The 16,594-nt window shown below is 51.0% G+C and overlaps 1 protein-coding gene across 1 annotated transcript in view; it reads right to left on the reverse strand.

Annotated features, from left to right (window-relative positions):
* Positions 1-16,594, reverse strand: part of KIAA2012 (KIAA2012 ortholog) — a 158,853-nt gene that overhangs the window by 72,176 nt on the left and 70,083 nt on the right. The window contains exons 12-13 of the mRNA XM_089330048.1: positions 12,168-12,344; positions 9,011-9,121 (exon numbers count right to left, since the gene is read on the reverse strand). Of these exons, the coding sequence (XP_089186174.1) occupies positions 9,011-9,121; positions 12,168-12,344 (288 nt within the window). The remainder of the gene's footprint in view (positions 1-9,010; positions 9,122-12,167; positions 12,345-16,594) is intronic.

The following is a 16,594-nucleotide window of genomic DNA, read 5'->3' on the forward strand; positions in this document are numbered from 1 at the left end:
TACAGGAAATTTACATGGAAGAGAGGAGAGAATAGAGAAGGTAAAAAAAGATAAAGAGATGAGGGGGTACCTGGTAAGAGGCCCAGGTAGCCAGAATGAGTGGAGCCTACGGAAGCATCAATCAGCGAGGCTGAGTGAGCAGATCAGGCAGCACAAGGAAGTTGGGACTTAAGCTGGTTCTCAAGAGCTCTGACCCAACTGTGTGTGGGGAGATCTGGGTGAGAGCCCGGGGTTTTCCATATAAAAGTTAGGTGAGCAGATGACACTTCTGATGGCCTAAGTTTGCATATCCTAAAGTGAGAAGGTTTCCTTAAGATTTATTATTATTATCATCATTTGAGATGCATAGTTACAGAGAGAGGGAGAGACAGAGAGAGATCCTCCATCTATTGACTCATTTCCCAAATGGCTGCAATGCCTGAGGTTTCTTCTGGGTCACCCATGTGGGTACAGGGGCCAAGGCCAGCTTTCCCAGGCACATTGCTTCTGGATCAGAAGTGGAGCAGCCGGGTCTTGAACTGGCGCCCATATGGAATGCTGGTGTCGTAGGTGGAGACTAGACGACAGTGCCAGCCCCAGTGAGAGGGTTTTCAAACTGTGGTCTCACAGCTCTGGTGTTCCTGCATGGGCAGCCCCTACCCCCAAGCCCGCAAACATCTTAGGGGGGCAGGGTAAGCGGCTCTGTGGAGAAGCTGGGAGAGATGCGGTAAGGCCGCCCCGCTTCAGCTGGGCAGCTCTGCTTTGATCTGTTGTCTGTTGGTATCCTCAGCAAGGCTGTGGGAGTAAATGCTTCCTTTGAGTGAATGGTGGTGAAAATGGTGCCCAAGTCCTCTCCTGAGTCTAGGGTTCTTTGAAACAGAGCAGAAACAAAGGGTGGAATTTGTAGCAGGCTCTGTAAATACATATAAGTGCCACCATCTGCACAAAACAAAGAGGAATTAAATCTTCTTCAGTGTTTCATATTGATATTTTTTCTCAAAAAAAATTTCTGGGACCAGCATTGTGGTACGGTGGGTTAGGCTGCCACTTGTGTGGCTGGCATCCTGTATCGGAGTGCCAGGTCATGTCCTGGCTGCTCCGCCTCCAGTTCGTGCCTGGGAAGGCAGTGGAAGATGACCGAAGTACTTGGGTCCCTCCATGGAGTTCCTGGCTCCTGGCTTAGGCCTGGCCCAGTCCCGGCTGTTGTGGTCATTTGGGGAGAGAACCAGAGGATGGAAGATCTCTCATACTTCTCTCTGTTGTTCTGCTTTTAAATAAATCTTTTAAAAATGAATTTCTTGTGGATTAAAAGTAAAGCATTTTGCATTTTTTTCCTCTGGAAGCTATAAAGCAGTGATGATGCTACCTTACCAGCCAAATCTGAGGTCGGGGAGTTTTTATGTTTATAGAAATCACAAGAAGTTTTTGTCAAAGCAAAGAGAGGCTCTAGTGTTTCCTAGCAACTCTCCGCCGGTGGCTCTCAGAACTTTTCCCAGGGCAGGCTCAGCACGGTGAGGGAGAGGACCCTGCTTCCTTCTGAAGTCTGCTCAGACCTAACCCACGAGCAGAGCCAGCCCTTCGGTAGCCACCCAGCCCTGCGCTGGGTGTGAGAGGAGGCCCGATCTGACCCTGTGCCGAGCCTCGTGGGGCTCTGTCATTTCTGTCAAGGGAGCCGGTGCATCAGGGCTCAGCGTAGAATAAGGGCCCATCCAGCTCTTTTCAGAAGAAACAGTCACTGTGGAGGGCTGGATGCTGCAGCGCCAGCCTCCCGACAGCGTCCGTCCTTGCGAGCTTGCCTGCCAGCCCACGGCACCCCAGACCTCCCTGCCTCTGCCCTGCAAACCTCACCCTGGGACTTCCGATTGGCAGAACGTAGTTTGCCTCCAGACCCCTCGCTGCAAGGTTATCCGGGCAGTGTGGCTCTCAGCCTTCTGGTACAGGAGGGCGCGTGGGCAGCCAAGGCTGGGTGTCCGAGGACCACGTCCAGCCACGTTGTCCTTATTCAGACGTTTGACCTGAGGTCACTGGAACTAGCAACATCTTACTAACACGACTTCTTACGGCTTATTAGCAAATGCTGATTGGGCAAAAGGGACACTGGAAATCGTTACCACATGGGCCTCCTCCCACCTTCCCTCTACTTCTCCCCACCCAGAGACGGCTGGATTGTGAACACCATGATTCAGAACTGATGTTTGGAGAATGAAAGAAGAGCAGTCATAAATTACTGAATGGCGGGGATCCTGCTTCAGGATTCTGATGACGGAACTGCCCCCACAGAGAGAGCCTCCTGGGGAAAGGGGCCTATTTAGAAGAACACAGGGTCAGAGCTGGAAGCAGCCTTAGAAACCATCAGCAGCATTTTCCAAGGTGTGCTCCAAAAACCATTTAGATCCACATGATGCTTCGCTAAAACAAAAGTGTTTGGTGGTCAAATACGTTTCGGAAGCGGTGCATATTCCCATCTCAAGCACCAGTACTCGCATTCACAGAGCAGAAGCACTTTGAAGTCCTGCATAAGGACTCCACTTTGGTCTCCTGGTCTCCAGGTGCACCTGACCTCAGAATCTTGCCTTTTTTTTTTTTGAAGGCAGAGTGGACAGTGAGAGAGAGACAGACAGAAAGGTCTTCCTTCTGTTGGCCACTGTGGCCAGCGCACCGCGCTGATCCAATGGCAGGAGCCAGGTACTTATCCTGGTCTCCCATGGGGTGCAGGGCCCAAGCACTTGGGCCATCCTCCACTGCCTTCCCGGGCCATAGCAGAGAGCTGGACTGGAAGAGGGGCAACCGGGACAGAATCCGGCGCCCCGACCGGGACTAGAACCCGGTGTGCCAGCGCCGCAAGGCAGAGGATTAGCCTAGTGAGCCGCGGCACTGGCCGAATCTTGCCTTTTTGACACACTTCCCATGAGCTTTCTGAGGAGCTGCAGTGCTACAGGGCACACACCGGGAGGAGTGGATCTAATGCCAACTTCTCTTCTCCATCTGCGGAAGGTGAGGTTCAAAGGAGGAAGTTGTTTGGTCTTGAGCCCAGAAATTTGGGGTGATAGAGCTGGGAAAAAAATGCACAAGACTTTGGGCATTTAGTCCAGAGTTATTTCTTCTTTCTCCTCTGGCCTCAGCTGAAGGAGTTCTCCTCCTTTAACTCTCTAGGCATTCTCTTTAAGACAAAGCTGGGAAGAGATAGGTTACTCGAGGAAAATCATCTTTTTTTTTTTTTTTTAAGATTTATTTATTTATTTGAGAGGCAAAGTTACAGAGAGAGAGAGGGAAGTCTTTCATTTGGTTCACTCCCCAAATGGCCACAAGGCCGGAGCTGGGCCAATCTCAAGCCAGGAGCCAGGAGCTTCTTTCCGGGTCCCCCACAGGGGTACAAGGGCCCAAGCTTTGGGCCATCTTCCACTGCTTTCCCAGGCCACTAGCAGGGAGCTGGATGGGAATTGGAATAGCTGGGACCCAAACCAGCACCCATATGGGATGCTGGTGCCACAGGCGGAGGCTTAACATACTATGCCAAAGCACCAGCCCCCCAGAATCATACTTTGTCAAATATCCCATCCTCATGGAAGGATTCTTTTACTCATGGAGTAAAACCAACATTATACAACCAGTGTTATCACAAATGACAAATGGAGAGAACAAAGAGAAAGCCAACTGCGTAGCATGTGTTTGGGCCCAAATCATCAGTGTTTTGGGACCAGATGGAGTATTGGGGACCCTTCATCTTTCTGTTGACCAGATCGCAGACCATTCAGGAATGACACCAAATATTTTAGTGATCTGTGATTGCAAAACACATTTCCCCCGGACCAGAGACTTAAAGCACTGAACTTTAGTTGGACCTCACACAGTCCTGTGAGAGTGATTTGGGTGTGTGGTCTGGCACAGAGTGTCTCCTGAGGTTGGTATCACCCTATCAGCCCGGGATGTGGCCATCTGAAGACTTAAGTGACGCTGGAGCATTGCTTGTCAATGCTTGTGTTTCTGGGAAGTTCATTCTGGCTGCTGGCAGGATGCTTCAGTTCCTTGCCACGTGGACCACTTGCCATAAGGTTGCCTGAGTGGCCTCACCACAGAAATGGTGGTTAGGTTTCCCCAGAGTGCGTGATCTGAGAGGGAGACAGCAAGGGGGAAGCCACAGTGCCTTTTATGTTCCAGTATCAGAAGTCACACACCATTACTCTGTCCCTGTCCATATTTATTAGAAGTGAGCCATGTGTTCAGCTCACACTCGGGGGGAGGAGTGTTAGGTCCTCCCTTTTCAATTAAACATATAGGGGCATGGGACTGGCATTGTGGTGTAGCACTGGCATCCCATATGGGTGCTGGTTTGTGTCTCGGTTACTCTACTTCCAATCCAGCTCCCTGCCTGGGAAAAGCAGTGGAGGATGGCCCAGGTGTTTGGGCCCCTGCACCCACGTGGGAAACCAGATGAGGTTCTTAGCTTCAGCCTGGCCCAGCACTGGCTGTTGCAGCCATCTGGGGAGTAAACCAGGGGATAGAAGATCTTGCTCTGTCTCTCCCTCTAACTCTTGCAAAATAAATAAATCTTAAAGTACACACACACGCACACACACACACGCACACACACACATAGAGGGGTGGATACCATGGCACCATGAGCTACCACTTGGGATGCTTGTGTCCCATATTGAACTGTGGGTTTGAGTCCCAGATCCTTCACTTCTGATCCAGCTTCCTGCTAATACACCTGGCAGGCAGCAGATGATGGTTCAAGTTCTTGAGGTCTTAACACCCACAAAGGAGATCTGGATGGAGTTCCTGGCTCCTGGCTTTGGCCTGGCCCAGCCCTGCTGGTATGGGGATTTGGGGGGAGTGCAGAGCAGATGGGAGATCTCTTTTTTAAAAAACTTATTTTTATTTATTTTTCTGAAAGGCTAAGTTAGAGAGAGAGGGAGGGAGGCTAGAGGGAGGAAGAGAGAGAGAAAGATCTTTCATCCAGTTGTTCACTCCCCAAATGGCCACAATAGCTGGGGCTTCCCTCCCAGACAGATCAGCAGGGAGCTGGATCAGAAGTGGAACATCTGGGACTAGAACCAGCACCCATATGGGCTACCAGCATCTCTCTCTCTCTCTTTCTCTATGTTGCTCTTTCAAATAAATAAATACATCTTAAAAAAAGAAAAAATAAATGAAGCATATATATATATATATTTAGAGAAAGATTTATCCATTTATATATAGATATATTTGAGAGACAGAGTTCTATCCATTAGTTTACTCCCCAAATGCATGCAGTGGCCCCTCAACTGGGGCCAAAGGTAGGAGCCAGGAACTCAATCCAGGTCTCCTACGCTAGCGACAGAGACTCAGTTACTTGAGCCATCATCACTGCCTCCCACGGTCTACACCAGCAGGAAGCTGGCATGAGGACCTGGAGCCAGTGATCAAATCTAGGAACTCCACTGGGGGACATGGGCACCCTCACCACTCGGTCTGTCCCAGGTTCTCCTTTTTGAAGGGAGATGTTTGAAAGAATTTGTGAACACATTTTGAAACCACCATACCAAGAAAGAATTGCAAGAGGAAAAGATGTTAATTAAATGACCCCCCCCCCCGACTCCCTAAAAAAATCAAGAAGCACTTTGGGCATTAAAACCATTTAGGACAAGAACGAATACTAATTAGAATCTCAGAGGGACCAGGAACTTAGGCTTCCATGGAACCTGCCATCCAGCATGAATCACTGACACAGATTTCTTAAATGTCCTGCAGTGAGAACACTTTGGAGTAAAAGCACTTCAGAGAGAATTGTCTATTGCTGGCACTGTTGACTATGAGGATAGACGGAGGGTTTGAGTCAAGGAGAAGCAATGCAGAGAACACATCCAACGGTTTGACTTGTATCCTTCCAAGTTAACTTTTCCTTTCTTAAGCCTTTGAATTTTCTAAGTGTTGCAATATCCCAACATGACCAAGAGAGTCAAATTCCAGCTCCAATCATCACATCTTTTTTCTTCTTCTGAAGGTTTATATTCATTTCTCTATGCTGTCTGAAAGCAAGGTCGCATGATCTAATTGCCTAAGAATTTATTTCCAAATAGTTGTTGACAGAGTCTGAAAGTCTCAGAAAGATCAGACAGATCATATTCCCTTCTTCACTTAGGAATTTTTTTTTTTTTGCTTTAAAAAAAAACTCAACTATCTTCCCCAAAGAACTTTCCTCTGTGGCACCTGGGGTATTCAGTCAATCAACAAGCATTTTTCAGACATACAATAAAGATAAGAGATTCTCTAGGACGCATATATTTGGGAGCTAAACAGAAAACAGATGCAGATAAATGCAATAATCACAAACATGGCACTGAAAGAGAACTGTGTTGCGGCTCCATCTAGGCAGTGGTATGAGATGAGGTGGATTTATTGAGGAAAATGTCTCAGAAAAGATGAACTGAAGGGGCCAGCATGTGGCATGATGGGTAAAAGCCCCGGCCTGTAGCACTGGCATCCTATATGAGTGCCAGTTTGAGTCCCGGCTGTTCCACTTTCAATCCAGCTCCCTGCTAAGGCACCTGGGAAAGCAGCAGAAGATGACCCAAGTCTTTGGGCCCCTGCATCCATGTGGGAGACCCAGAAGAAGCTCCTGGCTCCTGGCTTTGGATTGGCGCAGCTCCAGCCATTGTGGTCATTTGGGGAGTGAACCAGCGGATGGAAGACTTCTCTGTCTCTCTGTCTCTACCTCTCTCTGTAACTCTGTCTTTCAAACTAATACAATAAATCTTTACATATATAAAAAAGATGAACTTAAAGCTCTTCTAAATATTCGAGGGCAACTTGGAGAGAGAGAAGAGTGCAGAGTGAATGTTCAGGCTGGGAATGGATGAGAAGGTGAGCTTGAATCTAGTGGGAGGTGAGGCTGAGAGAGAAGGCAGAGAGGGTGATCAAGATGGATTTGCTCGCCGGCGCCGCGGCTCACTAGGCTAATCCTCCGCCTTGCGGCGCCGGCACACCGGGTTCTAGTTCCGGTCGGGGCGCCGGATTCTGTCCCGGTTGCCCCTCTTCCAGGCCAGCCCTCTGCTGTGGCCAGGGAGTGCAGTGGAGGATGGCCCAGGTGCTTGGGCCCTGCACCCCATGGGAGACCAGGAAAAGCACCTGGCTCCTGGCTCCTGCCATCGGATCAGCGCGGTGCGCTGGCCGCAACGCGCCGGCCGCGGCGGCCATTGGAGGGTGAACCAACGGCAAAGGAAGACCTTTCTCTCTGTCTCTCTCTCTCACTGTCCACTCTGCCTGTCAAAAAAAAAAAAAAAAAAAAAAAAAAAAAGATGGATTTGCTCAAACCAGGCTGCAAAGAGTGTGTCCGCTTGGAGGAAATCCTTCTTGCCAGGAGACAGTGCACTGAGAAAACCAAACCAAAACAACCTCCTCCCTAAAACCCCAACCCCTTCCCCAGTTATGGAGACCCCTAGAAAGCTGGACTGGTCTATGGACCCTGAATAGGGAGATGAGGGATTCAGATCCTTCCGTGCCCCACCAAGACACCATCCAATCACCATCAAGATGGGAAGTCAACTGCCTGTACGAAGAGGAAACGCTAGACAGAGGCCAGCAGCTCACTGAGTGGCTGACTCACTCACTCACTCAGCAAGGACACAGGGATGCCTTCGGATTTGAGAGGCAGGCAGCATGAATTGTCCACGGGCCTGGGGAAACAAGGCAGGCAAATCTCCACTAATTCACCACACGGTTCATAACTCGCTTCTGTCTGTCTGTCTATCTGTCTGGCATGGGAACGACTGAGAGATTTTTCAATGACCATTCATTGTGGTCCTGCTGTGTATGCGTCAAGGGCCGTGACAGGTGCCATGGATACTGAAGGGAGTGAAGCATCAGGTCATGTTGATAACGGTGACACAATCTTAAAGCCTAAATATTTCCTTTTCTAAAGCTTCTGGCTCTTGCTTTATAAAAAGGGGGACTATTTCTCCCGGAGCACAGTGGACAGATGGGCAGCAGGTGACCAGAATCATTTGCTTTCCAGCTGTTGCGCCAGCTGTGTCACACTGACAATGCCTCCACCTGTCAAGCTCCTGCTTCTGCCAGTTTGGAACCGAGATATTTTTATACTCTGATCGTGGCAGAACCCAAGCAGTGCTGGGGGTTCCTGGACCCTGAAAATGGAACCGAATGCATTCTACTTTCTGGAAATCCGTACACTAGGAGGCTTCTTGCACAGTGTTAGACACAAGACGCAGAACGCAGCAGTGGTCAGAGCTTTCCCTGTGGTGGTGGTGGTTGGGGGGGGAGGGGCGTCACTCCTCTCTTTTCAGATGAGGGTCTTTAGACACAGGGGCGATCAGGTTCTAACCACACAGAGGACAGGCCAGGGCTGCTCAAAGCTCCTGGCTCAGAATCCACGCTGTTTATTAAGCCCGCCATGAGAGCGCCTTCCAAATCAGTGCAGCCTTTAATCTTCCCTCCTCAAGGGCCTGCTGGCCGTCCGACTCGTGTATACACGTCAGGCTGCTTTCTGGGTGGTTGACACTCATCACTCTGACCTCATCCCTTTTCCCCCTTTGCAAAATGGCTGTTGCCCAGAGCCAACATCCCGTTCCCAAAAAGCTTCACCTGCCAGGAGGGTTTTTGGAAACTGCCTTGCTTCTGCCAGGAGCCGAATGATTCACAACAGCAAACCGACGCACGGAACAAGAGCACCTGATGGGGCTACCAATTAGCCACCTCCAGCTCTGGAGGGCAGCGTTTAGTTTGGGCAAATACCTAAAGGGCTTTATCATCCTCATCAAGGCATCGCCGTGGCTGAGTCGACCTCTTCCCAGCCGTTCCAGGGGAACGTCTCTCTCCAGATGCTCCAGCAAGAGGCAACTTGTTGTGCAAACAGTGGGCGATTGTGTCTGAACTACAGAGGCACCTCTGTGCCGGCGGGAGACAGGGAGGAACCAGGCGCCTCGCATCTGTTTTTAATGATGTCTCTGATGCACGGAAACTTGGGGAGCTGCAGGTACAATCTTCCCCTCTGGGAGCAAGGCTGGCCTGGAACGTGCTAGTGTCTTACCTTCCGCTGGCTGAAGCTCCGAGATTCCGGTCGGCCCTGGCGGGCACGGGCAGAGTTTTCCTCCACTCGGACCCAGCGGGCAGCGTCCCGGTGTGGGCTCTCTGGGATCCGCTTGAAAAGAAACACAGGCACGGGCAGAATTAGCAGACGTGCAGGGAGGGGGTTGAGGCCAGAGGCCTGGATGCTGGTGTGCTCAGGGGCCGTCTGAGGACAGGGGAAGCCCTCATCCGGGGATGTCGAGGAGCAGGGCCACAGCTCGGACTACAGCCTGTCTCTGTGGGTCAGGGTGGGAGGGGCAGGGAGGCACTGGCACTGCCCTGGGTGCCTCAGGGACAGGGCTAGGCTGGAGAGAGCACCTGTGTGCACCCGACCACGGCGCTGGCCACTCCTGCCTCTGCTGTCCGGGGGCAGCAGGTCCAGCTGTGCCGTGGGGACAAAATGCTGGCACTGCCCAGTGACTGCAGGGGCTTGGGCCATGGAGGAGGAGGGCGCAGTATTCTCCTCTGTCACTTGTGCAGACGGAAGGGCTTTGTGTGACCTCCCTGTAAAAGGAAAAGCAGACCATTCCCTTGTTGTCCTGCTCTCACACTCAGCATGGAACACGTCCCCTCCCCCCTCCCCCCGGCTCCGCGGTGTGCCAGCTACTCCTCCCCCCACCCATTCTCCAGCAGACATCAACTGGTGGCCCCTGATGGTGCCACCGGGCAAGGCCTCAGTTCACAGCACTACCCCCACTTCAGATGGCAGTGGCGCGCCCCAGGCTGTGACCTGTCCATTGCACGGACTGCTCATGAGTCGGGGTTCTGCAAGGCCTTCCTGGGCTTGATAATTTGCCAGGATGGCTCATAGATCTTGGGAAACACACTGACTAGCTTATTGTAAAGAGTATTACAGATGAGCAGGAGGTGGGCGAGAGGCACAGGAAAAGGGCTGTGGGGGCACCGGGCAGAGCCCGCAGGCCCGCTCTGGGCGGGCCACCCAGCCCGCACCCCCTCGCGTTCAGTACCTTAGGAGTACAACAACCCTTCCGGTGGGGAGTTGTGATAAAGCTTGATCTCCAGCCTGCCCTCCCCTCTCCTAGAGGGCTGAGAGCTCCAACCCTCGAATCCTTGACTCGATGGGTCTTTCTGCTAACTGGTCCCTCCCCGGGCTGTCTAGGGGTCCAACCCATTGGCAAGAACTCAGTTGTTGAGGAAGGTGTTCGGCACAGTGGTTAAGACGCTGCTTGGGATGCCTGTATCCCATATGGAAGGGACTGGGTTCAGGCTCCGGTTCTGCTTTTGCTTCCAGCTTCCTGCTAGTGCACACCTGGATGGCTTAAGTAGCTGGGTTCCTGCGACCCACGTAGGAGACCTGGATTGAGTTGCATGCTCCTGGCTTTGACCTGGTCTAGCCCTGACTGTTGGAGGCATTTGGAGAGTGAGCCAGCAGATGGAAGATCTCTCTCTCTCTCTCTCTCTCTCTCTCTCTGTGTCAGTCACCTCTCAAATAAGTAAAAATAAATTAAAATAAAAATTATAAAAAAAAGCTTTGCAATCAGAGGTGCTCCCTTTGAATAACAAACGACCTTGCCATCATTCTGAAAACATCAAGGATCTTAGCTCTGCAACAGGAACAACCAGAGACAAAGACCATAATCTCCTTCCCATCTCCAAGGCACAGGAGCCGGGAGCGGGGCAGACCACAGACTAGAGTAGATGTTTCTGTGTATACACACACACACATGCTTACCATAAAAGCACCAAGGTACCCACCCTTAATACGTATACCCACACAGAGGCACACACACTTAATATATACATGTATACATGTCCACTCTGTTAAATAAGCACACACAACCACACATGTGCACACACGTGTCACATGCATAACAATGCACAATGACACATGTACTCATTCACAGGCCTGTGTGCATAAACAGACATGCACAGCCACACACCCCTACTGTGTCTGCACACTCACAAGCACACACATGCACTCACACACCCAGAGACACATGTACTCTCACACAACATTCACTTACACATACGCACACAGCCACCGTAGCTGCTGGCGGCTTCAGCTGCCCTCTCTTCACAGCGGCCCTGACAGTCTATTCTCATGGGATTGTTTCTGCCCAGGTCGTCCCTGAGCAGCCGTGTGGGTGTGTGGGGGGATGTGCCCGGGGCTGTACAAGTGGGTGCTGACGCGACCGCACCTCGGGCTTGGTTCCCGTCTCACAGAACCAACTCGAGCGCAAAGAGTGGGGGAAACTGAGAGAAAGCTTCCAACCCGGAAATGGTTTCTAAGTGGGAGCAACATCATTGGGGAGGGAGGGAGGGGGATTTTTTGATTTTGATTTTGATTTTGACCATCTCAGCCTTAAGCAGAGGATCTGCAAACACAGATCGGGGTTACTGATCCATGGGATCCGCTCACGCGGACAGGAGTTCAACTCTACCTGCAGTGTGGGGTGGGGGTGGGGGTGGGGGTGGCTGCGGCCTGCAGTGAGCTCGAGATGGAAGCTGTGCTATCTGTGGACTTGCTGGCGGCTCTCGGTTCCTCTCCAAGTGTGACTTTCTCACTTCTTTACACAATCCGTCCCGAACAAACGCCATCTCCCTCATTTGGGGCGCCCCAGGGAGGCTCGTGCTGTCTTGAGAATGAGTCTCCAGTGAGGTGGTGCTGCCCGAGGGGGTGTGCAGGGACTGATAAGCAGGACTCTAAGTGGCTCTTGCTCTATGAATGAAGCTTGTGTAAGCAGCTGAGTCCCCTCCTTAAGTGGGGCTAAGTCACAGAGGACATGGCCTTGTCCTCCCCTGTCTGTGAACTGGGCCTCAGGCTGTATCCTGGAAAGAGGGTGGGGTCACAGACACCCCTGCCCCAGGGGAGGGTTGTGCTCTGCACTGGGTTGGCCTGGTAAACCCAGCAGCACCTGTCCCCTCGGGAGCACAGGGAGCCGGGTCATCACACGCCTCTGTGTGTTGCTGCAGCGAACCCTCAAAACACACACTGATTCCAGTGAGCACGCAGGTCTCCAACACCGTGGGAAACGCTGCTGGGTCCCCCTTTCCAATGGGAAACCCCATCACAGCTGCCACACAGCCCTGGAAGCAGCCACAGCCAAGCCAGTGGGCTGGGCGGGGGGGGGGCATCTTTGCACCGCAGGGATGGTTACCTTGTCTGGATGGCAGTGCCCTCCGCAGCGGGCTCATAGCTGGGGGACTCGGAGGGCTGCGCCGGCCAGATGTCCTGGGGCTGTCCAGTCCCCCCTGGCTCTCTGGACTTCTTGTCCTGTCAGCCAGGGGTAGAATGTCCACTGGTGGGGTCACATTCTGGGATGGAGCAGCGTCATCTTTAAAAGCAAAAGGGGCACACACACGAGTGAGAAACTTCCGAATCAGCAGCAGGGAGAACACAGCTCTTTGAGAGCTGGGGGTGGGGGGGTGCTCCTGCGTTTAGGATGGTTCATCCCACCCATTCTCAAGTCTGTCTCTCTTCCAGGCTTGCCAAGGGGCAGAGACTGCATAGCTCCTGTGGTCACGATGAAACTGCCCTTGGCCAGAACAGCGAGTGAGTGTTCCTCTGGGGAACCGCCAAGAGCCGGGAGAAACAGAGCAGTGGGTGGTGGTGTCTCATCTTCCAGGGATGGGGTCCTGGGAGGAAGCCAGACTTGGCGAGGCAGCAAAGGCTGAAACCTCTGACTAGGGAGAGCCCAGCCTGGGCGCTCACTGACCACGAAGCCATCCAGTCAGGCGGAGCCAATGATCATATTCCCTGCTCAAGACCCAAAGCACACCTGCCTTCCAGTATCTGTGGAGCACAGATTCCAGGACCACCCAAATCCATGCATGCCCAAGGCCCTTTTAGAAAGTGGTATACTATTTGCATACAACTTCTGTATATTCTTCTGTATACTTTAAACTATTTCTGGCTACTTATAATACCTAATATGAGTACAATATAAAATCTACATAAATAGTTGTTATACTGTATTGTTTAGGGAATAATGACAAGAAAAAGAAGTGTGTACATTAGTATGGACATCATCTTTTAATGAAAAATGATTAACGTGCAATCGGTATACATTTTCCTGAGATACTGTGCCATGTTTCAACACAATGGAAGCTGATCAAATCTGTGCATTACTGTTTTCATTTCCTTCTCTTTGTGCTTGGAGCCTCTTGCTCCTGTCTTTCAGTTATTTATACTGTGTATAAGACATTGTTGTGAACTATAACTGACTCACTGTGCTATGGAACACAAGAACGTATTCCTTGTATGTAATTGTGTCTTGGACTGGTTATCCAACCTCCCTGTGCCCCACCCTCTCCGCTCTTCCTAGCCTAGAAACCACTATTCTAAGATCAAACTGACTTTGTTTACTTGCACATGGGAGAGGGAAAATGCAATATCTGTCTTTATGCATCTGCTGTATTTCACTTAACATAATGACCTCCAGTCCCATTTGCAAATGCCAGGGTTTCTTGTCTTTTGCTTTTTGACAGCTGAACAATGTTCCACTGTGCGTGTATACCACATTTACTTTGTCCACGCAACCATCAGTGGACACCTAGGTTGAGTCCATGTCTTGGCCATTGTGATTAGGACAGCAATGAACTTGGGAGTGATTGGCTGAATTCGTTTCTTTCGGATTTATACCCAAGGGGAAGAGCTGGGTCATATGGAAGATCTGTTTTTTAGAGGACTCTCCATACGGTTCCTCAAAATGGCCATACTGATTTACATTCCCACCAACAGCATACAAGGGTTTCCTTTTTTCTGCATCCTCCTTAGCATTAGTTATTTTTTGTCGTTTTGGTAGTAGTCATTTTAACTGGAGTGAAATGGTATCTCATTGTGGTTTTGATCTGCGTTTCCCTGATGCTAGTGATATTGAGCATTTCTTCATATTTTTGTCGGCCATTTGTGTGTCTTCTTTTGCAAAATGTCTATTCAGCTCTTCTACCCATTTCCTAACTGGATTGATGTCACTGCTGAGTGTTTTGAGTTCCTATATATTCTGGGGATTAATCCTTCATCAGATGAATGGTTTGCAAATATTTTCTCCCATTCTACCAGTTGTCTCCTCATTCTGTTGTGTGCTTCTTTTGTCCTGCTGAAGCTTCTTAGTTTGATAGAATCCCATTGTCATTTTTCACTTTTGTTCCTGTCTTTGGGCACCGGCTCAAGTTCTGGCTGCTCCCCTTCTGATCCAGCTCTGCTGTGGCCTGGGAAAGCAGTGGAAGATGGCCCAAGTCCTTAGTGGCTGGGGTAGTGGGAACCCTGGCCTTGAGTTCCAGAGGGTTTCCTTGGGCACCTGTGTTGGCTGAGGCATGGGCGGGATCACAGCAGTGCTGGCTCAAAGTTTGGAGGGGCACTCGGGTCCCCATGTGATAGCCCCAGTTTCTATACAGTGTGCAGGCACCCACCTGCCTTTTCTTCCCCAAAGCAGACAACTGCCCTCTCCTTGTCACGTGGCCTGGGGTCAGGGAAGTAATGGGATGAGCAGTTCTGTGGCCATCTACACTGCAATGCTAGGTAATGTCTATTATGATTTCAAGATTAGTTTAAGGGTCCCCCACAGGTCTATGTGATAAAAGCCTGGCCCCCAAAGTGTCAAGGCAATGATTAATGTATTAATGTCAATGGATCATGATCTGATTACATCTGGGCAGTGGGCCTTGTGGGAGGTCCTTAGGTCCTGGGGGCATGCCTCGGAGTACAGTTCTGGTGAGAGGGTTGGTTATATAAGTGACGTTCAATCCAGCTTCTCTCTGGGCTTCCTGCCTTCCCAAGTGGTTCTTCCCCTGCCCGCCTTTGGCCAGCCACTTCCCTCATCAGATGCCAGACCAATGGGGCCACCTCTGGGTTCTGGTTTGCTGGCAAAGCAGTCCTGACGCTGCCGCAGCCCTGGTCCAAGTGGGTCCTGGGGCAGCTTGAGCTGGTGGCAGACTTTGGTGTCATCCACTTGGCCTTTAAGATTTATTTTATTTATTTGAAACAGAGTTACAGAGAGAGGTAGAGATAGAGAGGTCTTCCATCTGCTGGTTCACTCCCCAGTTGGCCGCAATGGCTGGAGCTGTGCTGATCCGAACCCAGGAGCCAGGAGCTTCTTCCGGATCTCCCACATGGGTGCAGAGGCCCAAGGACTTGGGCCATCTTCTACTACCAGGGCGTTAACCCGCTGCATCTCTATTTCAAAGGATGCCTCAGACAACCTGGCTGGGGCAGGGGTGGGGGAGCAGCAGAGATCCTTTGCAGGGGCAGAGCTACTGCACACAGCCCTGCTAAGGCAATGCCAAGGGGAGTGATAGTGTCGGAGCTGGCAGAGTGCCCACCAAGGCAGGGCCCAGTGGAGTGCAGAGACTGTGAGGTGATGGAACGGCCCCTCTTACAGCTCCAAATACCCTTGCACCAGGGACTGTGTGTGTAAAAGGCTGCCACCAAAAGCTTGCCTCCTTGGATCCCTTTATGCATGCTACATCTTTACACATCTACGTAGTCGCGTACTGAGTGAATTCACCTGAAGGTCTCTGGAACCTTCTCAGGCCAGCGTCCTCCTGGCATGGGGGCAGAAGGACAAACTCTAGCTCCTCAATCCTTGGTGGGTGGACCTGGCAGCTGGAAACAAGTGCAGGGCTGGGCAAGGTGAATCATAGGAAAGATGCCATTCTGGGGTGTTGGCATTTAACTCGGCCACTCTGGCTATGCACCTGTCGTCCGGAGGTAAGAAAGAGGCTTTCTTACTTGCACACAGAGTGATCCCTGGCCATATCTGGATTTTGTAATAGGAAACTTCAAAGCCATCAGGAGGATTAACTCTCGCTTGAGAGAGAGACTAAATTAGCCTGTGCCCCAATAATCAAAGGGCATTCCCCAAACCTACAGAGCTCAAGAACGTCCTGACCCGGGTTTATTGGTCTGTTTATTCTACAAGGCTGTGCAGCGTAACGGCTAAGGGCATGGACTCTGGCAATACAAAGCCTGCACTCCAGTGTCCGCAAGACCATTTAGAATTGTGTGACATCAAACAGACTGCTTCGGTCTCCGGGCTTCGGTTTTCTGTGAAATGAGGATGAGGGTGTTGTGAGGAATAGCCGAGAGGATGCTTGTTGAAACCGCAGAGCAGGGCCTGGCCTGGGGGAGGAACGCCACACGTGCCACTGAGCATCCGCGGAGCCAGGGCTCGCTTGCCACTTGTGGTCCTGCTGTCTCGTTTGCAGTCCTGTGACTTCTGGAGAGGAGGCTCGGTTTTCTGAGAATGGGAAGCTTTCTAAATGTGGCCCATTACTTCCAGCCGATCGGATGCATAAAAATAGACGCTTGGATGCACGTCTGGGTGTGATTGGGATGATTTCAAATGCCTGCACGATGCCTTGGGAGGTGGACGGAAGACTTTTGCCACTATTGTGAACTTCTCAATGAATACATACCCACAAACAGACTAGGAATGGAGTTGTACTTTAAAAACGTAGGATTAACTATGGAGCATACAGCACATTTTTAGTAAGGTCGATGCCATTTGACACCTGCAGCCAGGAAAGACCAGTAGGGGATGGTTTAGTGAGTGAGTAACTTATGAGAGAGAGAGTTAGTTAGTTA

This window comes from Oryctolagus cuniculus, chromosome 3, assembly GCF_051225735.1.
Source record: "Oryctolagus cuniculus isolate XC-2025 breed Fujian yellow rabbit chromosome 3, ASM5122573v1, whole genome shotgun sequence".
Lineage (NCBI taxonomy): Eukaryota > Metazoa > Chordata > Mammalia > Lagomorpha > Leporidae > Oryctolagus > Oryctolagus cuniculus.